General features: G+C 46.5%; 1 protein-coding gene across 1 annotated transcript in view; it reads left to right on the top strand.

Annotated features, from left to right (window-relative positions):
- Positions 1-2,373: 2,373 nt before the first annotated feature.
- The window catches only part of LOC147120454 (adenylate cyclase type 10-like), a 135,863-nt gene continuing 111,566 nt past the window's right edge, over positions 2,374-26,670 (top strand). Inside the window, exons 1-4 of the mRNA XM_085986417.1 lie at positions 2,374-2,619; positions 2,743-2,847; positions 12,903-12,941; positions 13,048-13,191. Of these exons, the coding sequence (XP_085842543.1) occupies positions 2,409-2,619; positions 2,743-2,847; positions 12,903-12,941; positions 13,048-13,191 (499 nt within the window). The 5' untranslated portion in view covers positions 2,374-2,408. The remainder of the gene's footprint in view (positions 2,620-2,742; positions 2,848-12,902; positions 12,942-13,047; positions 13,192-26,670) is intronic.

The following is a 26,670-nucleotide window of genomic DNA, read 5'->3' as shown; positions in this document are numbered from 1 at the left end:
CCCCTTCCTTCCTGCCTGTCCTTCCTGATCGTTAAATAACCTGGTATGTTTAATTCCCAGGCATTGTCACCCTGCAGCCATGTTTCTGTAATGGCCACAAGATCATACCCATATGTAATTATTTGTGCCATTAACTCGTCTATTTTGTTACGAATGCTACGTGCATTCAGATAGAGAACTTTCAAATATGTTTTGTGACACTTAGTTCCTGCTTTTGCCCTTTTTATTACTTTACCTTTTACTCCATACCTTCTGCCCCTTCCTGACACGCTCTGGTTTTTAATTTCCCCACTGCTACCTAAGTCTATGACCTTCTCTGTTGTCATTTTTATTATTTGCTCTCTAGGAACCTCCCCCCCACTAGAAAGGGATTGCAACGAGTAGAACTACCAGCTATAACCCTCGTGGTAATGGGGAGGTCGAGAAAGAAAATGCGACAGTGTGGAAGGCTATCGTACTGTCTCTGAAGTCGCGAGGCCTGCCGACCTCTCGCTGGCAGGATGTCCTGCCAGACATGCTGCATTCCATAAGGTCTCTTTTGTGTACAGCGGCGAATGACAACCCTCATGAAAGGATGTTTAGCTTTCCAAGAAAAGCTACTAATGGAGTATCATTACCCACATGGTTGACGACCACGGGCCCTGTGCTGTTGCGCAGACATGTGAGAGGCCAGAAGACTGATCCACTGGTGGAGGAAGTACAACTCCTCCATGCTAATCCCCAGTATGCGTACATTCAATATCCGGATGGGCGTGAGGATACGGTCTCTATTAAAGATCTTGCACCTGCTGGAGCTCGAAAAGAGTTTGACTCTGAGAGTCGAGTTTTCAATCATGATATTGGACCTTCAGAGACACAAATCCTCAGTGTGGAAAACACTGATGATTCTGGGAATTCGAATGAACCGGAGTTAGTACTCCGGGAGGAGCCTCAGCAAGAGTTATGTCATTCCCAGAGGACTATCAGACCTCCTGACAGACTGAATCTATAGCAGGGGGTGAATGTGATGAAATAACTCTGTGTTCTGGCATTTGTATTGTCTGTTGTTGTACTTGCAAATGTCTGTTATGTTCTACAGATGTAACCACTAATGCTCCTCCCTAGCCCCGCCCCTCTGGATCCTCCGGATTGGCGTGAGTCTTACTTATAAGGGCTGGGTCGGTGATGAATGATGGCTGCCTTGTGTTAACTCGATGCCATGTTCTTACTTAATAAAAGCCTTTAGTTTTAAGCTTTAACCTCTTGGATTCAGGCAGTTACTTGGCACATCAATAACCCAACCAAATACGTACATATAACAACATTGGCTATACATAGTGAATTGTGTTTAGGTACATATAACAACATTGGCTATACATTGTGAATTGTGCTATTGTCCCTATGTGGTCTCCGCCACAGGGAAATGCTCAATCTGTGCTGGCAGGGACTGCGTAATTGCAAACAAATTCACCCTTTGGTGTGACCCGTTTACATTTTTAGAAATTCGTGGGGCAAGTCAGTTTAAAAAAAAGAAATTGCTGGTGCATCCAAAAATGGGATGGGTGCAACAAATGTACCCAATCTATTTACTCAATACCCTCCTGCATTTCAGGATAGGAAAGCAAAGGCAGCCTGTGGAAGAAGCGCTGCAGAGCTGACGGCCCAGTGCTGACACCCCCGGGGAGGGCAGGATGGAATCTGAAATGCTCGTTCACAGCGGGCGAGCGGATGAACGAACACATGCATGCACACAGACAGAAATGGCACACATGTACGCAGTCATGCACAATGGAACTTGCGCTTGAGCGAACGAACGGACGAATGGAGGAATGAATGACTGAATGATTGAACGATGCCAGTTGGACTGGCGTGTACGGATTCTTGGTTTATTAAATAGTTGCAGTTTGTACTGTAAACATTATTGATTTACCTGTAAAATTTATTGTTGTATTTATATTGTTGACCATAATTGGTCAGTGAATGTAATGGATTTACGATGTAACTAATGAGTTGTATAAGTACTGTTGTACTTGAATGTTAAACTTAAAAAAAAAGTACAACAGGTTATACCAAGCAAAAATGAAGAGTTACTAGATTGCCAGTAGGACTGCTATGTATTGTTTTTTACTATGGGTACTTGTATTGTTGACATTGTATTTGTCTGAAAAAAATTATTATTGTATTTGTACTGTTAATCTTAAAGCTGTTTTTTTAAGGCTTAGCCTTATTGTGGTTAATGAATGTAATGGATTTATCATGAAGTTGATGTGTTGTAACAAGTACTACCAGATTTAAATAAAAAGAGGTCACAGCGGGCGAGCCCGTTACGTCACAATGGGTGGCCCCTGTCGTCACAAGGAGATGAAAAGTCAAACGGCAACGGTCAGTTGGGAGGAGGAGGAGGGAAGTGGAGGGAGAGGGAGAAAGGGATGGCGTATATTCGCAATAGGCACGCTGTCAGCTTCGTCCGGCCGCTCACCCGGCTGAAGGTCGGCAGACGGAAATCCATCTTCGCCGGCACCTATAAAATCTGCAAAATCGCCGCCAACGTGCCTGACCTGGTGGTGTATGAGGGGGTGGACCGACCCATCCCTGATGTGGAACATTTCCATGGAGTCCTCCTCTTCGCTGACATCTCAGGTAAAGGCAGCAGCAGCAAGCAGCTGGGGTGCGCACTGGTCGGAAAGGCTAAACTGTTCCCGTGAAGTGTTCCCGTGAACTAAAGTTAATGCCGGCTTCTGATGGTTTTCTGTTCTGCGACAGGGTTCACCAGCCTCACTGAGACATACACGAAGAACAGCAAGAAAGGCAGCGGAGCCGACCACCTGACCAGAACACTCAACGGATACATCTCAGAGATTGTAGATCGTAAGTGAAGAAGGGTTGGTTTGGGAGAGGTGTCTGATTCAGCACTGGCTGAAAATCTATAGAGATCATCATTATTATAATTTGTTTGCTCTGTGCTAGGTATCAAACAAACTGGCAGAATTTAAATAAATGTTGCTGATTTGTCGCCCAGTCCGTTTTTTATTTAAATAAAAATAAGATGACACTCACAGGTCTACAACATTGTCTTCTGTTCCTCAAACGAACACTCTGGCCTACAGGCAGTGCCAGAGAAATACCACCGGGGGATGACTACCACGCTCGAAGACCTGGAGTCTGCTGGAGGAAGCAGTGCTCCCAATTCTGGGCAGACATACAGGATAGCCTGTATGAGAGGGTGATGTTGAAGGCAAGCTGGCAGCAGCCGATAAAGCTTCTCAGAACTTCTCTCAGCTTCACGTACTTTCTCAAAGTATTGCTATGTTCTTGTAGTCAGCAACTTGTTCTTCAAGGGTCAATCTCACTATCTGCATAACTAAACAAGCTTCTCTGTCTTCCACTTCATGGGGGTGCCTTTTAGGAAGAGGTCAATTACTCTGATCAACACCTGAGAATTTCCAGAGAAATAGCTGCTCCCACTCCATATCACTTCCTCACCAACTCCATCATAGCATCTTACCTGTACAAGCAACAGTACAAGGACACCCACTCATGAGGAATTATTTAGTAAATCAGAAGGATTGTCACTGAGTGAAACACTGAATGCTAGTGAGAATGAGGACTTGAGAATGGAAGAATGGGAGAGTGCTATCCACGTACTTCAGTTACGTGGATAGACTGGAGAAGCTGGGGTTGTTCTCCTTAGAGCAGAGAAGGTTGAGAGGAGATTTGATAGAGGTGTTCAAAATCATGAGGGGTCTAGACAGAGTAGATAGAAACTGTTCTCATTGGCAGAAAGGTCGAGAACCAAAGGACACAGATTTAAGGTGATTGGCAGAAGAACCAAAGGCGACATGAGGAAAAACGTTATTATGCAGCGAGTGGTTAGGATCTGAAATGCACTGCCTGAAAGGGTAGTGGAGGCAAATTCAATTGTGGCTGTCAAAAAGGAATTGGATAAGTACCTGAAAGAAAAAACATTTTCAGGGCTACAAAGAAAGGGCAGAGGAGTGGGACTAGCTGAAGTGCTCTTGCAGAGAGCCGGCACAGGCTTGATGGGCCAAATGGCCTCCTTCTGTGCTATAACTGTAGTGTATGTACCTTTTAAGAGGAACTATGTTTTTGAAGCCCCTGTATACTGTAGTACCAGTAGTGACCACTCGGGTATATAAGCCTGTGTAGCGTCTTGTGTTGTTAGTTCACCTCCAGACTTTGTTCAGTAAACACTTGTTAAATCAACTCCTGCATTTTGTGTCTCCATTAACACACGGATCTAACAGTGGCGACGAGTTAGAAACGAACTTACCTGCAATTCGGCAGCACCTCAAGGGGATCGATTCCTCAGACGAAGGTCGAAGCCAGAAGCAAGAAAAAAAAAAATAACTCGAAGAAACTCGAAAATGAGGGCCAGGCTTGGTCTCCAGTCTGTGGTTTCCCCAGCTAAACGGGCTGGTGGCAGGTAGTGCACTGATCCTTCCTGGGCTGTGGCGGGCTACAGCTCGATTGGGTGGCTCTGCAATGGGGCCGGGCAGCGAGTCGGGAAGCAGAAGCAAAGAGAGAGAGAGGGTGGAGCACTCAGGGCGCGGCCGGCGTTCGGACCGAGCAGAGGGAGGGGAAAGTCCCAGAGGGTCCGCTCCACGACGGGAACGGTTCTTCAATTACGGAGAGAATATTGAAGCGATATATAAAAAAAAATAGAAATACCGCGAAAAGCTGCAGGTCACAACGGGAACCGCGGAGAACAACGTTGGCAGCAGCGGCAGTGGCGGGAAAGCGCGGGAGGCGCCATCTTAACTCGGCGGGGAAGAAAGAAAAGCGCGGAAGCGCCATTTTAGATTTTCAAGATGCCGAAGACTGGCAATATTACAGCTTTCGATAGTGATATAGAAGATTGGACCACATATGTGGAAAGAGTGGAGGTATATTGCAAGGCGAATGAGGTAGCGGATTATAAAAAGGCATCGGTACTTCTAAATCTGATGGGCGCAAGGACATACGGGCTGTTACGAAACTTGATCACTCCAGCCAAACCGATGGACAAGAATTTTAATGAGATTGTTGATACCTTACAGGCGCACTTAAACCCAACACCGCTGCTGATAGCGGAACGATTCAAATTCTTCAGGAGGAATCAGCACAAGAATGAAAGTAACGCTGATTACCTCACCGAATTACGAAAGCTGTCAAAGCACTGCCAATTCGGGGCAGGACTGGCAGATTCTCTACGAGACAAATTTGTCTGCGGTCTCCTAAGTGAAGGAACACAGAAAAGACTACTTTCTGAGAAAGATTTGACACTGGACAAGGCTTTCAGTGTGGCTGTATCATACGAAGCAGCAGCAAGAGGAGCTGCAGAGATACAGCAAAAGCCACAGGACTTCGGCACCCATGAAATGACACGGGGTTTCGAGAGATGTTATCGCTGCGGCAGATCCACCCATGACCAGAAGGACTGCTGGTTCAAGGACAAAGCATGCAGGCAATGCGGAAAGATGGGACACATTGCACGTGTATGCAGATCTGGAAAGAAATCCGCTGACAGTAAAAAGGTCAATAAGGAAAAGTACAGAAAGGTACAAATGATGACGGACAGTAGCTCCGAAGACCAGAAGAGCGATAGCGACTCCGGAAACGAGACTAAGCTGTCTCAAATTACATAATGTAATTGTCAAAGAAGATTACCAGACCATTTGGGTTACCCTCACGATAGCGGGGTCCCCAGTCAAAATGGAGCTAGATACAGGATCAGCTCTGACCGTCATGAGTCGACGGGATTACGAGCGGCTATTTCCGCATATACCTTTGAAAGACACATCCATTGTCTTGAAGACATATACGGGGCAGAAAGTATACCCCAGAGGGAAAATAAGGGTGCCTGTTGTATACAACGGCAAGGAAATACAGAAGTTGTATTTATACATTCTGCAAGATGGTGGTCCACCGTTGTTGGGACGTGAATGGATCAGAAAGATACGTTTAGACTGGCACTCCATTCAGGCACTGACGGTGACCAGTAAGAAAAAAAACGATGATGACGTCATACCTGGACGATAAAAGAAACCTTGGCTAACGCCAAAGAAGTGTTTCAACAGGAACTAGGAACCCTGAAAGGCGCCACCGCCTCAATAAAAGTGGAAGATGCGGCAATTCCCAAGTTTTTTAAGGCAAGGCCGGTGCCATACGCAATTCATCCAGCCGTCGAGGCAGAGCTGGAGAATTTGGAAAAAGCAGGCGTGTTATCCAAGGTAGATTGGAGCGAGTGGGCAACACCCATTGTCCCGGTCATGAAGAAAACGTTGAATAATGATAAATATGAAGAACAGAGAAAAGTTCGCATCTGTGGGGACTTCAAGGTGACTGTAAACCCGTTTCTTCACACGGTACAGTATCCTCTTCCGAGGATAGAAGATATTTTTGCCTCACTATCCGGAGGGAAACGTTTCACCAAAATTGACTTAGCACAGGCATATCTACAGATGGAGGTTGAGGAGGCCTCTAAAAAGTATCTCACGATAAACACACACAAAGGCCTGTACCAGTACAATCGACTGGTTTTCGGAGTGGCATCAGCTCCGGCTATCTGGCAAAGAGCTATGGAGCAAGTCCTGCAAGGGATTCTGGGGACTCAATGCTACCTAGACGACATCCTTGTAACAGGAGAAAACGACAACGAGCACCTTGCCAACTTGGAGCAGGTGCTCACGAGGCTGAGAGAACGGGGCCTACGAGCAAATCGCCCCAAGTGCGAATTTTTCCAGGAACAAATATCATATTGTGGCCATGTCATTAACGAAGAAGGGTTGCATAAGTCACCTGAAAAAATTGAAGCGGTTGTAAAGGCCCCAGCACCTGAAAATGTCTCACAATTAAGGTCGTTCCTGGGATTAGTAAATTACTATCATAAATTTTTACCAAACTTGTCGACGGTTCTGCACCCGCTTAACGCACTGCTACAAACGGGAGTAGTTTGGAAATGGAGCGAAGACTGTAAACGTGCCTTCCATAAATGCAAAGGCTTGATCATGTCCAGGGAAGTGTTGGCTCATTACAACCCATCACTGCCAATCAGACTGGCGTGCGATGCATCCCCTTACGGCGTGGGAGTGGTATTATCGCATAGATTCCCTGATGGCTCGGAGCGGCCGATAGCTTTTGCATCACGCTCATTAAACTCAGCTGAGCGTAACTATGCCCAGATCGACAGGGAGGCACTCAGCCTGGTGTGGGGGGTGAAGAAATTCAACCATTACCTACACGGACAAAAATTTACCTTGTTGACTGACCATCAACCCCTCGTCTCCATATTCAACCCTAAAAAGGGCGTTCCCATTATGACAGCGCAAAGGCTACAGAGGTGGTCCCTTTTCCTAGGAGCACACCAATATACAAAGGAACAAAGCAGCATGGGAATGCTGACGGTTTATCGCGCCTACCGTTGCCAACGGTGGAAGAGGCGCCTACAGTGGACCCAGTGGAGATATTCCACTCGACCACAGTGGAATGTCTACCGGTGACAAATTCTACCATTGAAAAGGAAACGCGAAATGACCCGACTCTCTCACGAGTCTACGATTTAACGGTGAAGAGATGGCCAGCACATGGCGAACCACTGTTGCCAGCATTCTCGCAAAGAAAACAGCTGTCAGTGTGCCGAGGAACCTTGATGTGTGGATCCAGAGTGGTGATTCCACCCAAACTCAAGGATAGAGTGCTAAAGGAGCTTCACGAGGGGCATCTGGGTGGAGTGAAAATGAAGAACTTAGCCAGAGCATTTGTGTGGTGGTCAGGTATCGATGGAGACATCGAAGAAATGACCAAGAGCTGTCTAGGATGCCAGAAGGTCCAAAACGCCCCACCACAAGCCCCTCTACATCCATGGGAGTGGCCCTCATCTCCATGGCAAAGGGTACATATCGACTTTGCTGGTCCATTTATGGACTCAATGTTCTTAATCGCGGTGGATGCACACTCCAAGTGGCCGGAGGTAATAAAGATGTCCACCACCACCACGGAAAAAACCATCACAGTATTAAGGACCATATTCGCCAGGAATGGGCTGCCTGAACAGATCTGTTCTGATAATAGACCGCAATTTGTATCCGAAGAATTCAGGAAGTTCTTAAAAAACAATGGGGTTAAGCACTACACGTCCGCCCCATACCATCCCGCCACCAATGGATTGGCTGAAAGGTTTGTCCAGAACTTCAAGAAGACCATAAAGGCCATGGGTAATGAAGGCATAAATCTACAACATAAGGTAGATAACTTCTTGTTTGTGTACAGGAATGCAACACATGTGGTTACAAACCAAACCCCCGCCATGATGTTTTTCAATAGAAGACTAAGATGCCGGCTGGATTTGATCAAGCCAAACGTCAGAAGGGATGTAGAGAACCGGCAATTTCAAAGCATGAATGAAAGGCCAACTAGAACCTTCCAGATAGGTCAACCAGTTTTGGCCCGGGACTACCGTACCGAGAAATGGCAGCCTGGAACTATTTGCACACGACTAGGACCGCTGATGTATACTGTGGACATTGGAGAAAGCATAATAAGGCGCCATGCTGACCAGATCATAGAGTCATCCGAAAAAGGACAACCTACACCACAACTCTATACGCCTAGTGATGAAGCAGAGATACCCATAGTATCTACCTCCGATCCGGTGATACTGGAACCAGATGAACCCGACACTGGCATTGAAGCCGAATCGACCTTGCCAAAAGAACCTACTACACCACCGAGGCGTTATCCGGACCGAGTCAGGAAGCCTCCAGAGAGACTGAATTTGTAATTGATTAACTTCAGCAAATGTGTATATTATTGTTCTTGTAAAAATGTTATTTAATGATTACTTAAAATGTTATGTACTATTTATCTAAAAGGGGAGGAATTGTAGTGTATGTACCTTTTAAGAGGAACTATGTTTTTGAAGCCCCTGTATACTGTAGTACCAGTAGTGACCACTCGGGTATATAAGCCTGTGTAGCGTCTTGTGTTGTTAGTTCACCTCCAGACTTTGTTCAGTAAACACTTGTTAAATCAACTCCTGCATTCCGTGTCTCCATTAACACACGGATCTAACAATAACCATTCTATGATTGTATGCTTTTTCTTCATGAAGAGGGTAGAAACCACTGCCTTCGGCTGAGGAGTCAAGGTTCCAGATATCAGAGGTCCAATTTTGAAATAAACTATTAGGCAGAATCAATCTCGTGTAGATGCAGTGAAGATAGTTTTTACACATAGGGTGGAGTTGATGGATAAGTGGGAAAAATCCTCTACCCAAAACTGCAACATCTCATGATGTGCGGAACTCTCTGGAGGTAGTACAGACTGGGAGATTGCTACAGCATAAAGATGGCAAGAAAAGCTTCTAAAAATATTAAAGGCTTCTAGAATAGCAGCCAGTACTGCTTCTATAGATGCTTTCATCAAGACAGTCACCAGGCTTGCAAGAGCTAATTGGGACTATTTGTTCTGTGATGACACTGATCAGTAGCACCTCTGAACTAGTGGCCAGCACCACGGGGCTGCAAGGAGTGGTTGCAGATATTTTCACTGTGGAGAGTGGCATTGACCCCGTTGCCTTAAACCTTCCTCCAATGTCTAAACATGAGGGAGGTTCAAACATGGAACTGCTTACTTTTTGAAAAATTTGTTCCTGGGATGTTGGCATCGCTGGCAAGACCAGCATTTATTGTCCATCCCTAATTGCCCTTGAGAAGGTGGTGGTGAGCTGCCACCTTGAACTGCTGAAGTCCTTGTGGTGAAATTACCCCCATAGTGCTGTTAGGGAGGGAGTTCCAGAATTTTTGACCCAGTGACGATGAAGGAATGGCAATATATTTCCAAGTCAGGATGGTGTGTAACTTGGAGGGGAACTTGCATGTGATGGTGTTCCCATGCACCTGCTGCCCTTGTCGTTCTAGGTGGTAGAGGTCACAGGTTTGGGAGGTGCTGCCGAAGAAGCCTTGGGTGAGTTACTGCAGTGCATCTAGTAGATGGTACACACTGCAGCCACGGTGCGCCGGTGGTGGAGGGAGTGAATGTTTAAGGTGGTGGATGGGGTACCAATCAAGCGGGCTGCTTTGTCCTGGATGGTGTCGAGTTTCTTCAGTGTTGTTGGAGGCAAGTGGAGAGTATTCCATCACACTCCTGACTTGTGCCTTGTAGATGGTGGAAAGGCTTTAAGGAGTCAGGAGGTGAGACACTCGCTGCAGAATACCCAGCCTCTAACCTGCTCTTGTTGCCACAGTATTTATGTGGCTGGTCTAGTTAAGTTTCTGATCAATGATGACCCCCAGGATATTGATGGTGGGGGACTCGGCAATGGTAATGTCAAAGGGCGTGGTTAGACTCACTCTTGTTGGCGATTATCATTGCCTGGCACTTGTGTGGCACAAATGTTGCTTGCCACTTATCAGCCCAAGCCTGAATGTTGCCCAGGTTTTTCTGCATGCAGGCATGGACTGCTTCATTATCTGAGGAGATGCAAATGGAACTGACCACTGTGCAGTCATCAGCGAACATCCCTACTTCTGATCTTATGATGGATGGAAGGTCATTGATGAAGCAGCTGAAGATGGTTAGACCTAGGAAACTGCCCTGAGGAGCTGCTGTAAGAGAATGGGTTGTGGAAGCTGGTCACTCTACGACAGCCGCTTCCCTGAGATTAGATTCGCCTCAAGTTTCATGGGGAGCAATCCCAGCCACCCACTGCTCAACCTCATCTCACTTATGGAACAGTTCATAGGAGGTGTAGAATAGGAGCACAAGCACTTTAGCTTGCTGACAGAAAAAGTAGACATGGTATTGATCAGTTGTAGAGATTAGAATTAGGGTGATTAGAATTTTTGCCTTTTTTTGGATGAATATCCTGTAAAGTAAATACGGAGCTCTGAGTTCATTTTTATTTACGCTTTCAATTTTAGGGAGTTTGGAAAATGGCAGGGGAAGTAAACACTTCTGTCTTATAAAGAAACTTGGCAGAAGTCTTTGGTAGTGAAGGACCGTGTGGAGGGGAGAAACAGGCAGGTGTGAAATAACTTTTTTTAGTCATTCAACCTTTATTTATTGAATGCACTGGACTATCAGTGGCACCTACCTTTCTCCGGCTGCTGGTTGCACTGTCCCGTGTTCTCTCCTGCCTGTGCAACCTTGTCATGTTCTGGGAACAGATGTCCTTCAACCCACTCCCATCTGGTTCACTAATGTCCTTTAGGGAAGGAAATCTGCCGTCCTTACCTGGTCTGGCCTACATGTGACTCCAGACCCACGGCAATGTGGTTGACCCTTAATGCCCCCTGAAATGGCCTAGCAAGCCACTCAGTTGTAAAACAACCGCTACGAAAAACAATAAGACCTACACAATATAGACTGCAGCGGTTCAAGAAGGCGGCTCACCACCATCTTCTCAAGGGCAATTAGGGATGGGCACTAAATGCAGGCCTAGCCAGCGATGCCCACATCCCATCAATGAATAAAAAAAAAATTATTATTGCTTTCAGCTGCTAGAAGCAGCAAGCCTTTCTTAACTACAATATTATGTAGAATGCAGCAAGCTACAATTATTCTTGGCATTCTCACTGGGCTGTATTTCAGGGCTCCACCAGATTTATCTAGGGACCTAAAATGTGACTTGTTCCTATGGTCGTCTCTGACACTTCTTGCAGTGGCATGGCTGTCATTATGTCTGTTGGCCTCCTCTGTCTCCAGAACCTCTGTCCACCTAACAATCCTGATGCATGGCTCTGAGTCTTGAGAGCTGGTTTGGCGGATTGTCGCATGATGCAAGCATTGTGGCAGCTTCCTGGGTATCTGACATTGATGTACAGGATAAACTAATTGGCAGTGGAACACTAGCTGCACATTAATAGAATGAAAGCCTTTCCTGTCAGTAAACTTGACATATATATATAGGGCATTGAGTGCCACATATATTCCATCAATTGCTTCTTACATCTGTGGGAATCTTGGCAGTCTGTAGAATTGGATAGTGTGCTCTCTCTCTTTGTTTCCATTGGGAAGGATGTCAATTGTGCAGCCCTCCTGTATAGAATATCAGTGCTCTTGATGCAATTTTGAACAGCTGCCTGACTAATGTGGTAAAGGTCACTTGATGCTACATGGAAGGATCCAGGTAAGTCAAGGCACTGGTGATCTTGACTGGTACGGACAAGGCTGTTCTCCAGGTGAAAGTGGGCTGCAGGTCTTCAACCAGCAGTTGACGTATTTCCCCAATAATATTGTGGGAGAGCAAGGAGTGCAGCTGTCTGAGGCACTGATGGTCAGAAAAGTTCAATGAAATCTTCTTAATCTGTAGACCCTGGTGAGTGGTCCTGAGGATGTCTCGCTGTAAGAGCTTCCAATCTAGCCTCTTCTATGTCTTCTTCCTCCTCCTCTTCATAGCATAGAAGGATTTCCATTGTGAAATCCACGTCTCCAGTGCATAGTAGTACTTTGAGCATAGTGGAGTTAAACTAGCAGCAAAAGTCTGACTGAAGCTCCAAAATACTAAAGATAAGTAACACCAATCTTCAATAACAGCACAAAAAATGACACACTCAATATGGTATCCACCTTGGGGATACCTTCCTGCAGCTTCAGTCTCCATTTATATAGTGGGTCAGATTCCATTTATGCTCCCTTGACTCCATTTAAGTGGTGGATTGGGCTCCCAGTGGAGCTTAAATGGAACTGGCAATTTTTTTTTGGCAGATAATTCAGCTACAATTTTGTAGTGGTGGATTTGAGATGGTAGCCTCTAAGAACCCATCCCAAAATGTGTAGTAATTCAAAAGATAATCCAACCCTAATGTAGTAATATAGCTTTTAAATAACAAAGTGTGTTGAAATGGCTATTGATATTCTTTTGGCTTTGACTTATTACACTTCTATAATAACTGTAAATAATTCTTAATTCTAATTTCTTTTAGATATTCTTCGAGCAGGGGGAGATATTGTGAATTATGCAGGTAATAAGTTGCAAAGTAACAAGTTCTATAACTTAACCAATATTTATTTTGGATGGCAAACAGAATGATTGTTTAATGTTGGGTATGATCATTTTCTTTCCCACAGGTGATGCAATGTTGGCACTATGGAGAGAGAGAAGGAAAGCACTGAGTGAGATTCTCACTTTAGTTGTAAAATGTAGTCTAAATATCCAGGACAAATGTGATAATAAGGACACTGAGGTTGGAGTCAAACTCAGAGTAAAAATAGGTAATTACTAAGTATTCAAACCCATTAGTAAACATTAAATTGTAATCTTGTCATATTCAATTTATATATTGTAGTGAATGTTGAACTTTGTGTTCGAACAAACAACAGTATCAGACATATCATTGACTATTAAACATGTTTCATAAGCACACAAAATTTGTGCTGCTGTGATAGTTCAAATTTGTTCTTTTTTTAAAATATCTTTCAATTAACTATCTTATTACTTTATTATTCATTTAGGTGAAATGATGAATTTTTAGAAATCAAAGGGTGAATTTTAACTCTTCCCTGATCAGCGGTGAAGGAGCAGTTGAAATGGAGCCGCTCCATTTCCTGCTGATTCCCCATTTTAAAACTTTTTTATATATTTGTTCTTGGGATGTGGGCATTGCTGGCAATGCCAGCATTTATTGCCCATCCCTAGTTGTCCCTGAGAAGGTGGTGGTGAGCCGCCTTCTTGAACCGCTGCAGTCCGTGTGGTGAAGGTACTCCCACAGTGTTGTTAGGGAGGGAGTTCCAGGTTTTTGACCCAGCGATGATGAAGGAACGGCGATATACTTCCAAGTCAGGATGGTGTGTGACTGGAAGGGGAACGTGGGAGGTGGTGGTGTTCCCATGTGCCTGCTGCCCTTGTCCTTCTCGGTGGTAGAGGTCGCGGGTTTGGGAGGTGTTGCCGAAGAAGCCTTGATGAGTTGCTGCAGTGCATCTTGTAGATGGTACACACTGCAGCCACGGTACGCTGGTGGTGGAGGGAGTGAATGTTTAAGGTGGTGGATGGGGTGTTAATCAAGCAGGCTGCTTTGTCTTGGATGGTGTCGAGCATCTTTTGTTGGAGCTGCACTCATCCAGACAAGTGGAGAGTATTCCATCACACTCCTGACTTGTGCCTTGTAGGTGGTAGAAAGGCTTTGGGGAGTCAGGAGGTGAGACACTTGCCGCAGAATACCCAGCCTTGTTGCCACAGTATTTATGTGGCTGATCCAGTTAAGTTTCTGGTCAATGGTGACCCCCCAGGATATTAATGGGGGGGGATTCGGCGATCGTAATGCCGTTTAATGTCAAGGGCAGTAGTTAGATGCTCGCGTTTTGGAGATAGTCATTGCCTGACACTTGTGTGGCTCGAATGTTACCTGCCACTTATCAGCCCAAGCCTGAATGTTGTCCAGGTCTTGCTGCATGCGGGCATGGACTGCTTCATTATCTGAGGAGTTGCGAATGGCACTGAACACTGTGCAGTCAGAAGCAAACATACCCACTTCTGACCTTATGATGGAGAGAAGGTCATTGCTGAAGCAGTTGAAGATGATTGGGCGTAGGACACTTCCTTGAGGAATTCCTGCAGCGATGTCCTGGAGCTGTGATGATTGACTGCCAACCACCACAACCATCTTCCTTAAGTATGACTCGAGCCAGTGGCGGGTTTCCCCCCCCCCCCCCCATTCCCATTGACTTCAGTTTTACTAGGGCTCCTTGATGTCACACTCGGTCAAATGCTGCCTGGATGTTGAGGGCAGTCACTCTCACCTCACCTCTGGAATTATGATCTTTTGTCCATGCTTTGACCAAGGCTGTAATGAGGTCTGAAGCTGAGTGGTCCTGGCGGAACCCAAACTGGGCAATAGTGAGCAGGTTATTGGTGAGAAAGTACTACTTGACGACACTTTCCATCACTTTGCTGATGATTGAGAGAAGACTGATGGGGCGGTAATTGGCCGGATTGGTTTTTGTCCTGCTTTTTGTGGACAGGACATACCTGGGCAGTTTTCCACATTGTCAGATAGATGCCAGTGTTGTAGCTGTACTGGAACAGTTTTGCTAGAGGCGCGGCTAGTTCTGGAGCACAAGTCTTCAGCACGACAACCGGGATGTTGTCGGGGCCCACAGCCTTTGCTGTATCCAGTGCACTCAGTTGTTTCTTGATATCACGTGGAGTGAATTGAATTGGCTGAAGACTGGCTTCTGTGGTGGTGGTGACCTCAGGAGGAGGCCGATATGGATCATCCGCTCAGCACTTCTGGCTGAAGATGGTTGCAAACGCTTCAGCTTTGTCTTTTGCACTCACGTGCTGGGCTCCACCATCATTGAGAATGGGGATATTCCTCCTCCCGTTAGTTGTTTAATGGTCCACCACCATTCATGACAGGATGTGGCAGAACTGTAGAGCTTTGATCTGATCCGTTGATTGTGGGATCACTTAGCTCTGTCTATAGCATGCTGCTTCCACTTTTTAGCATGCATGTAGTCCTGTGTTGCAGCTTCCCCAGGTTGGCACCGCATTTTTAGGTACACCTGGTGCTGCTCCTGACATGCTCTTCATTGAACCAGAGATGGTCCCTTGGCTTGATGGTAATGGTAGAGTGAGGGGTATGCTACGCCATGAGGTTACAGATTGTGGTGGAATACAATTCTGCTGCTGCTGTTGATGGCTCACAGAGCCTCATCGATGCCCAGTTTTGAGCTGCTAGATTTGTTCTGAATCTATCTCATTTAGTACAGTAGTAGTGCCACACAACACGATGGAGGGTGTCCTCAGTGTGAAGACGGGACTTCATCTCCACAATGACTGTGCGGTGGTCATTACTACCAATGCTGTCATGGACAGGTAGATTGGTGAGGACGAGGTCAAGTAGGTTTTGCCCTCATGTTGGTTCTCTCACCACCTGTCGCAGGCCCAGACTGGCAGCTGTGCCCTTCAGGACTCGGCCAGCTGTGGTGCTACTGAGCCACTCTTGGTGATGGACATTGAAGTCCCCCACCCAGAGTACATTCTGTGCCCTTGCTACTCTGCTTCTTCCAAGTCCAACATGAAGGACTACTGATACATCAGCTGAGGGAGGGCGGTAGGTGACAATCAGCAGGAAGTTTCCTTGCCTATACTTCACCTGAAGCCTTGAGACTTCATGGGGTCCAGAGTCAATGTTGAGGACTCCCGGGGCCACTCCTTCCCGACTGTATACCACTGTGCTGCCACCACTGGTGGACCTGTCCTACAGGATATACCCAGGGATGGTGATGGAGGAGTTTGGGACATATGATTATGTCAGGCTGTTGCTTGACTAGTCTGTGGGACAAGCTCTCCAAATTTTGGCACAAGTCCCCAGATGTTGGTGAGGAGGACTTTGCAGGGTCAACTGGGCTGGGGGTGCCGTTGACATGTGCCTAGGCCGATGCCGGCTGGTCCGTCCGGTTTTATTCTTATTGCCTTTCATCACGGTTTTTTATAACTGAGTGGCTTATTAGGCCATTTCAGAGGGCAGTTAAGAGTCAACTGTAGTGTATGTAACTGTTCTACCTTTAAGAGAACTATTGTATGTAACCGTCCACCTTTAAGAGAACTATTTTAGGTGTGGCACTACTTTATCTTGGCTGCTGGATACTGTAATACCGACGGTGACCACACCGGTATATAAGTGCTGTGTCAGGATTTATTGGGCAGATTCGCCCTGACCTTCGAATAGTAAAGTCCTGTTAAAGTTACTCTTGTAGTCTGTGTATTAATTCGCCATAATACCTACAGACTTTACAGTGGCGACGAGTTCGATCTTACCCTGCAGCAACAATACTTCCGAAGCAGTTAACGAGCGTCGAGAATAGGCACCCGCTCTCGTCGTTCTGCTGAGAGAAAACTCGAGTCTGCAGAGCAAGGAAGAAGGAAGAATTCAGACACGAAGCCTTCCATCAGCAACAGGCACTGATTGTCCCTTCTGCCACGGTGGTGAGTGAGCCAATCAGCACGAGAAGCAAGTCGGCCACGGTGACTGGGAGTAAAGGGAAAATAAATAAAAAAATAAACGGAGGATAAGGGCGGTGAACTCGACCACGGTCGGGGGAAAGGAGCCGGACAGAAGTCGGGCCCAGAGGCGCTGAGACTGGGGCAGCGTGGAGCACGGAAGCCGCGGTACAAGCGGGCTGGGAGACGCAACGGCGTCGTGAGACAGCTAGACCGCGACCGGCGAAAAAGGCCGGGCAGCTACCGAGGCCACGAGGCGCTGCGACCGGGATCGTAAGGCCGCGGGAAGATATAAAAATAAATAAACCGCGGTGAACTCAGCCGCAGCCGGGGAGGAAAGCACCGGACTGCGAGAGGGCTGGGAGGCGCGAGTGGAGTGAAAAAGGCCGGGCAGCGACCAAGGCCACGAAGCGCTGCGACCGGGATCGTAAGGCGCGGGAAGATATAAAAATAAATAAATCGCGGAGAACTCAGCCGCAGCCGGGAGGAAAGCACCGGACTGCGAGAGGGCTGGGAGGCGCGATTGGAAGCCGCTGAGGGAGAGACAGAGCCCGAGCGAGCGGGAGAGACAGAGCCCGAGCGAGGGAGACTGAGTGAGATCCAGCCCAGCGGCTGAAACTGTTCGCCGTCAACGGGTTGTACCCAGCGCCGGTTGCCCTGCCGAGAAAAGGGAACAAGGAACGCACTGAAGCCGACGCGCAGGCTGCGAACCCCGAAAGCCAGCGGTCGTCGCCCGAGGGAAAAGCTTACCCCTCCCGCCAGGGGAAGAAACGCGGGAAGCCACCAGTAGGCGGGGAAGAAGACAGAAGCGGGAAACCGCCATTTTGAAAGTGGGCGGGGAAAGAAGACAAGCGCGGGAAACCGCCATTTTGAAAAAAAAAATTTAAAGAAATATTTCGTTGTTGTTTCTCAGGAAGAGTGTGAAGATGCCTAAGCGTAGTAACATCAACGGTTTCGATTCCGATGTGGAAGATTGGGCCACGTATGTAGAACGCATCGAGATATATTGTAAGGTCAATAAGATAGCAAATTATGACAAAGCTCTAACCTTACTAAACTCAATGGGTGCGAAGACATACGGGTTATTGAAGCATCTTCTATCACCAGCTAAACCGGCGGATCAGTCTTTCGCTAATATTGTTGCTGTCCTGAAGGATCATTTTAACCCCGCACCGCTGATGTTAGCGGAACGATCTAAATTTTACGTGAGAACGCAACGAAAAGAGGAAAGCAACGCGGAGTACCTGGTTGAACTGCGTAGGCTAGCAAAATACTGTCAGTTTGGGGTAAATCTGACAGAGGCACTGAGAGACAAGTTCGTGTGCGGGATGTCGAAGGAAGGAACACAAAAACGACTGCTCGAAGAGAACGATCTTACACTTGATAAGGCTGTTCTTATTGCAGCATCGCACGAAGCCGCAGCGAGAGGCACGGCGGAAATGCAGCGGAAGACAGCGGTACTCAGTGTGGATCAAATGACTTTGGGTACAACGAAATGTTATCGTTGTGGGAAGACAACACACGACCAGAACCAATGCTGGTTTAAAAACCAGGAATGTAGAAAATGTGGCAAGCTTGGTCACATAGCTAAGGTATGCCGGTCAGGAAAGAAGACCAGCAATAATAAGTCACCGCAGAAGAAGTACAGAAAGGTACATAAGGTGACTGGGAAGAGTCCAGATGAACAGAATTCGGACTCAGACTCCAACAGCAAGGAACTGGGTAGTCTGAGGATTCACAATGTGAGTAAAGAAGCTGACCGACAAACTATCTGGGTCACACTACAGATTGCAAAAGTCCAAGTGAAGATGGAAGTGGACACTGGATCGGCGGTGACGGTCATGAATAAGCAAGATTACAAAAAGTTATTCAAACATATTCCCCTACGAGATACGGAGATAGTATTGCAGACATACACGGGGCACAAAGTATACCCCATCGGAAAGATAAAAGTCAAGGTGAGATACAAGGACAAAGATCACCAAGGGATGGACATGTATGTGCTGCCCAAGGGAGGTCCACCACTTCTGGGACGGGAGTGGATCAGGAAAATAAAGATAGACTGGCATTCACTAAACACAATGACGGTAGATTCCGGAAAGGAAGATGTCAAACCTGAACGGTTGTCCAGAATATTGGACGAAGCTAAAGAGGTATTCCAGCAAGGACTGGGAACACTGAGAGGAATTAAAGCAAAAATCAAGATTGCAGAACATGCAAGCCCAAATTTTTTCAAAGCCAGATCGGTACCTTATGCGATACGACCTGCTGTGGAGGCAGAACTGGAAGAGCTTGAACGTTCAGGGGTACTGTCTAAGGTGGACTGGAGTGAGTGGGCCACGCCCATTGTTCCCGTCATGAAGTCTTCATCAAGTAACAAGCCAGGGGGACCGGGAAAGGTCCGCATCTGCGGAGACTTCAAGATCACAGTTAATCCGGTGCTTCACACGGTACAATACCCGCTTCCGCGGATTGAGGATATCTTTGCTTCATTGTCTGGCGGGAAACACTTCACCAAGATAGACCTGGCACAAGCATACTTACAAATGGAAGTCGAGGAAGAGTCGCGCCAGTATCTCACAATCAACACGCACAGAGGCTTGTATCGTTATAATAGACTGGTTTTTGGAGTAGCTTCGGCTCCAGCAATTTGGCAGAGGGCCATGGAGCAGGTCTTACAGGGTATTCCAAGCACTCAGTGTTACTTGGACGATATCCTGATTACAGGAGAGGATGAGGAGGAACACCTCACAAAATTTGAAACTGGTGCTCACCGGGTTGAAGGAATATGGCCTTCGAGTTAATCGCCAGAAATGTGAGTTCTTCCAGAAACGGATCTCGTACTGTGGTCATGTCATTGACCAAGAGGGGCTGCACAAGTCACCTGACAAGATAGAAGCTGTCGTGAAGGCCCCCGCTCCGGAAAATGTATCACAGTTGAGATCGTTTCTGGGGTTGATTAATTATTACCACAAGTTTCTGCCAAATCTATCCACGGTGCTGCATCCGCTGAATGCTCTGTTGCGGAAAGAAGTACCATGGAAGTGGAGCGAGGACTGTAAGAAGGCCTTTCGCAGAAGCAAGGCGTTGATTACCTCTGAGGAAGTGTTGGCTCATTTCAACCCAACGTTACCTCTTCATCTAGCTTGTGATGCTTCCCCTTATGGAATTGGAGCAGTACTTTCACACAAGTTACCAAATGGCTCGGAAAGGCCAGTCGCATTTGCATCCCGATCATTGACCTCCGCTGAGCGAAATTATGCTCAGATAGATAGGGAGGCCCTCAGCCTTGTGTGGGGAGTAAAGAAATTCAATCATTACCTGCAGGGCAAGAAGTTCACATTACTGACAGAGCACCAGCCGTTGGTGTCCATATTCAACCCTAACAAGGCCGTTTCCACTATGACAGCGCAAAGGCTACAGAGGTGGTCCGTGTTACTTGGGGCACACCAATATGACATCGAATACAAAAGGTCCAAACAGCATGGAAATGCTGATGGGTTATCGCGCCTACCGTTGCCAGTAGTAGAAGAGGCGGCTACAGTGGACCCGGTAGAGATGTTCCACTCATCCATAGTGGAATGTCTACCAGTAACAAATTCGATGATCGAAAATGAAACAAGAAATGATCCGACTCTCTCACGAGTCTACGATTTAACAGTGGAGGGATGGCCAGCACATGGCGAACCAACGCTGCCCGCATTTTCGCAAAGAAAAGAACAGCTGTCAGTGTGCCGAGGAACCTTGATGTGTGGATCTAGAGTGGTGATTCCACCCAAACTTCAGCATAAGGTGCTAAAGGAGCTTCACAAGGGGCATCTGGGTGGAGTGAAAATGAAGAACCTAGCAAGAGCGTTTGTGTGGTGGCCAGGTATTGATGGAGACATCGAAGAAATAACCAAGAGCTGTCTAGGATGCCAGAAGGTCCAAAACGCGCCACCACAAGCTCCTCTGCATCCATGGGAGTGGCCCTCATCTCCTTGGCAAAGGGTACACGTCGACCTTGCTGGTCCATTTATGGACTCAATGTTTCTAATCGCGGTGGATGCACACTCCAAGTGGCCGGAGGTAATAAAGATGTCCTCCACCACCACGGAAAAAACCATCACAGTATTAAGGACCATATTTGCCAGGAATGGGCTGCCGGAACAGATCTGTTCTGATAATGGACCGCAATTTGTGTCCGAAGAATTCAGGAAGTTCTTAAAAAGGAATGGGGTCAAGCACTACACGTCAGCCCCATACCATCCCGCCACCAATGGATTAGCTGAAAGGTTTGTCCAGACCTTCAAGAAGGCCATAAAGGCCATGGGTAATGAAGACATCAACCTACAACATAAGGTAGATAACTTCTTGTTGGCGTACAGGAATGCAACACATGCGGTCACAAACCAAACTCCCGCCATGATGTTTTTCAATAGAAGACTAAGATGCCGGCTGGATTTGATTAAGCCAAACGTCAGAAGGGACGTAGAGAACCGGCAATTTCAGGGCATGAATGAAAGGCCAACTAGATCCTTTCAGATAGGTCAACAAGTTTTGGCCCGGGACTACCGTACCGAGAAATGGCAGCCTGGAACTATTGGGAAAAGGCTAGGGCCGCTGATGTATACCGTGGACATTGGTGACAGCATAATAAGGCGCCATGTTGACCAGATCATAGGGTCATCCACAAAGGACCAACCTACTCCACAACCTTACACGGCTAATGTTGAAGCAGAGATACCCAGAGCACCTACCTCCGATCTGGTAATACTGGAATCAGATGAACCTGACACTGTCCTTCAAGCCGAATCGACCTTGCCAGAAGAACCTACTACCCCGCCGAAAACTACTACACCACCGAGGCGTTATCCGGACAGAGTCAGGAAGCCTCCAGAGAGACTGAACCTGTGAACTGTTTTGCATAAGTTGTATATATGTTATGATGTTATGTTAATGGGGAATAAGTATGTTGTAAGCTAAAAAGGGAGGATTGTAGTGTATGTAACCGTCCACCTTAATGAGAACTATTTTAGGTGTGGCACTACTTTATCTTGGCTGCTGTATATTGTAATACCGACGGTGACCACACCGGTATATAAGTGCTGTGTCAGGATTTATTGGGCAGATTCGCCCTGACCTTCGAATAATAAAGTCCTGTTAAAGTTACTCTTGTAGTCTGTGTATTAATTCGCCATAATACCTACAGACTTTACATCAACCACATTGCTGTGGGTCTGGAGTCACATAGGCCAGACCAGGTAAGGACTTCCTCCCCTAAACGACATTAATTAGTGAACCAAATGGGTTTTTACAACAATCCGATAGTTTCATGGTGACGATTACTGATACTAGCTTTTTCCAGATTTATTTAATTAACTGTATTTAAATTCCCCAGTTGGGATTTGAACTCGCCTCGCCGGATCATTAGTCCAGGCCTCTGGATTACTAGTCCAGTAACATAACCACTGTGCTACTGTTCCAGATACGGTAGCAGATGAGGCTCCCGTCTGACTCCAATGGCATTTTAACCCACTCTTGAACATGGCACCTGTGCCAGGTAAAGCTGTCGGGAAGTCAGCGAGGCCCTTTAAGATAAGTTTAAAAAAAATACCTTTTCTTAGTGTGGCCAAGAGGAGCAGGAGTGCCTCTGCGCCCTGGATTCCCCACTCTCCCCAGCAGCGAGACCATCCCGCACTACTTTCTGCCAGCAGCCTTCTCTTCGTACCTTCTCTTGATTTTTCCTCCCCCATCCTGCTTGCCAGCTATTGTTTTCTGCCTGAAATGGGCGAGCAGCTGATCAGTGGCATTCAAATGAAGCCCGTGTTCTAACTTTGTGATTTCCCACTCTGTTCTTAGTATAGGGTAACATATATTCCAGCACTGGGGTCTTCCTACACGACTAATTTAGCAGAGCGACAGCCCATGCACGCTTTTTTTTAAGGTGACCCTAAGCTAATATACTCAACATTGAAAATGACGATCCTGTGCCCATTTAAAAAAAAAATTAAGATTTGGATTTGTGGATTTGTGCTGACTAATTTTTCATACTCGGCACCGACCTAATTAGCGGTAAGAGGTATCGATAACAAGTACATTTTTTTTTAAACTTGCCTTAATGTGGAGCCAGAAGAAGCCGGACTACTCCTTCTGCAATCACATTATTATTGCGGGCCACTTGCTCCCACCTCCCATTTATCTCCAACTGGGCCCTTCTCTTCAGGCGCACGAGTTCAGCTTGATGATTGCTTCATGACAGATATCAGGTGCTATCAAATTTCGGTCCCAATAAGTAAAAATTGCGTTTCTGTTACTTAGCATTTTGAGATTTTTAACTGCTGTTTTTGGAATTGACTTTCACAATTTTGCCTATTTTTCTGTGATTACTGCATACTCGTGGCTTTGGTTTCTTTATCTTGGTCAATTTTTACATCTTTTTTTTAAAGTCCTGGCTACACAGGAGGATAGTAAGCAAGATGGATCAGGTTAGAGCTAGGTCTTTGGGGGGCCGCAACAGTGAAGGGGTGGTGTTTTGTGAGGGTTGGGCTCCAGAGCTTTGGTAGCATTGTGGAGAAATCCTGTATTTTGGCAGAACTGGGGTGGGGATCTTGGGGTTTAGCAGAATGGGAGGGGGTCACATTGAGGTTTGGAAGCACTGAAGAGTGGTCCAATGTTTTAGCAGCATGGAGATGGAACCTGGGGGTTTAGCATGAAAGCAGAGAGGAAATCTGGAATTTAAAAAAAAAAGAGCTGAAGTAGGTTCTGGGGTTTGGTAGTACAGGTTGAGCGTCCTGAATCCGGTAATCTCGGGACCGAGGCCGAGCCGGTTTTCGTGTTTTCCGGACTTCAGAACGCGTTTCTGATGACCGAAGTCCAGAAATATCACAACCTGGGCTCGGGCGTTTCCGGACTTCGGACATCAGAAACACGTTCCGAGTCCGGAAATGCCTGGGCCCCTCCACATAGCGCTGATGCATTTCTCCGCCCCTCCCCTTCTGTTAATGGGGAGGGACACTGCGAGCTCTGCAGAGCACCCGATGGCCCACACTAGGCCACCAGGGCGGCTTGGTGCCGTGGCCACAGCCTGGCGGAAATACTTAGTGGAGCTGTGTCGGCGGGAGGCGCGAGCGGGAAGCTTAAAAGGGCTTCAGAGACCCAGGTAAGGCCTCAGACCGCGGGTGTCGGCGGGAGGCGCGAGCGGGAAGCTTAAAAAGGCTTCAGAGACCCAGGTAAGGTTTACCAATCGCCAGTCTCCGAAGTCAGAGGGAAGGAGAGAGGTAAAAAGTAATCCAAGTGTGACGTCACCAGAAAGCAGGTAAGTGATTGGTTGGTAAGCATTTCTCTCTTTTTTAACCTTAAACTCTGTGGTTTATAGTTTCTAAGGTGCGATATTCATCATCTAGAATTGGGGCAGAGGGTATTTAAAAATAATATTAATAAATTTAATTAATTACATAGAATGGGAGATCAGGTGATGTGTTGCTGCTGCAATATGTGGGAGCTGGTGGACACCATTGATGCTCACGGTGATCACATTTGCAGTAAGTGTTAGCTGCTCGAGGAATTCCGGCTCCGTGTTGAAGAGCTGGAGTCCGAGCTTCAAACACTGAGACACATCAGGGAGGGGGAGAATTACCTGGACTCTGTGTACCAGGAGGTAGTCACACCAATTAGATTAATTAATTCAGATGTAGTCCGTGGCCAGGGTCAGGATGGTGTGACTAGAAGTGAGGCAGGTACGGGGATCCAGGAGGTAGTGTTGGAGGAGCCGCAGCCCTTGTTCTTGTCCAACAGGTTTGAGGCTCTTACTCCCTGTGAGGATGGGAACAGGGACTGCGGGGAGGATGAGCAACCTGGCCACAGCACCGTGGAGCGGGGGCCATTCAAGTGGGGGGAGTTAAAAGAAATGTTGTAGTGGTAGGGGATAGTATAGTTCGGGGGATAGATAGAGTTCTTTGCAGCTGAGAGCGAGAGTCCCGAAGGCTGTGTTGCCTGCCCGGTGCCAGGGTTAAGGACATCTCCTCTGGGCTGGAGAGAAACTTGGAGTGGGAGGGGGAGGATCCAGTTGTCGTGGTCCATGTTGGTACCAACGACATAGATAGGACAAGAAAGGAGGTTCTGCTGAGGGAGTTTGAGCAGCTAGGGGCCAAATTAAAAAGCAGAACCACAAGGGTAATAATCTCTGGATTACTACCTGAGCCACGTGCAAATTTGGCTAGGGTAAATAAAATTAGAGAGTTAAATGCGTGGCTCAAAGACTGGTGTGGGAGAAATGGGTTTTGCTTCCTGGGACACTGGCATCAGTACTGGGACAGGAGAGAGCTGTTCCGTTGGGATGGACTTCACTTGGCCAGTGCTGGGACTAGAATCCTGGCGAATCGAATAACTAGGGCTGTAGAGAGGGTTTTAAACTAATTTAGTGGGGGGGAGGTTTTAAGAGAGCGAAAAATAAAAATGACAGCGGAGAAGGCAATAGAGCAAGGTAGCAGTGGGGGAATTAAAAACCAGAGCGTGTCAGGAAGGGACAGAATGTATAATGATAAGGGTAAAGTACTAAAAGGGGTAAAAGCAGGAATAAATTGTCAGAAAACATATTTGAAAGTTCTTTATCTGAATGCACGCAGCATTCGTAACAAAATTGACGAGTTGATGGTGAAAATAACTACACATGGGTATGATCTGGTGGCCATTATGGAAACATGGCTGCAAGATAATCATGAATGGGAACTAAACATACAAGGGTATTTGACAATTAGGAAGGACAGACAGGAAGGAAAGGGAGGTGGGGTTGCTATGTTAATCAAGGATGGAATCACTGCAATAGTCAGAAATGATATTTGGTCAAAGGATCAGGATAGTGAAACAGTTTGGGTGGAGATAAGGAATAATAAGGGGAAAAAGTCACTAGTGGGCGTAGTCTATAGGCTTCCTAACAGTTGCAACTCTGTTGGTTGGAGTATAAATCAGGAAATAGTTGGGGCTTGTAATAAGGGAACAGCTATAATCATGGGGGATTTTAACTTTCATATTGACTGGACTAATCAAATTGGGCATGGCAGCATTGAGGAAGAGTTCATAGAGTGTATTAGGGACGGGTTCCTTGAGCAGTATGTAACTGAACCAACCAGGGGGCAGGCAATCTTAGATCTGGTCCTGTGTAATGAGACAGGATTAATAAAAAATGTCCTAGTAAAGGATCCCCTTGGAATGAGTGACCATAATATGGTTGAATTCCAAATTCAGTTTGAGGGTGAGAGAGTTGGATCTCAAACCAGCGTACTAAGCTTAAATAAAGGAGACTATGAAGGTATGAGAGCACAGTTGACTAAAGTGGACTGGGAAAACAGATTAAAGTGTAAGACGGTACAAGAGCAGTGGTCTACATTCAAGGAGATATTTCACATCTTTCAAGATAAATATATTCCACTGAGGAAGAAGGGGAGTCAAAGAAAAGACAGCCATCCGTGGCTTAGTAAAGTAATAAAGGATAGTATTCGACTGAAAACAAGGGCATATAAATTAGCCAAATCTAGTGGGAGGATAGAAGATTGGGAAGCATTTAAAAGCCAGCAAACAATAACTAAAAGATTAATTAAGAAAGGGAAGATTGATTATGAAAGTAAACTAGCAAAAAATATAAAAACAAATAGCAAGAGTTTCTACAGCTATATAAAAAGAAAAAGGGTGGCTAAAGTGAATGTTGGTCCCTTAGAGGATGGGACTGGGAAACTTGTGGTGGGGAACATGGAGATGGCAAAGACGCTGAA

The sequence above is a fragment of the Somniosus microcephalus genome, chromosome 4 (genome assembly GCF_052327205.1).
Source record: "Somniosus microcephalus isolate GS21.2 chromosome 4, FLI_Smic_1.0, whole genome shotgun sequence".
NCBI classification, from domain to species: Eukaryota; Metazoa; Chordata; class Chondrichthyes; order Squaliformes; family Somniosidae; genus Somniosus; species Somniosus microcephalus.
The sequence above is the reverse complement of the archived record's forward strand: the minus strand, read 5'-3'. Positions and strand labels throughout refer to the sequence as shown.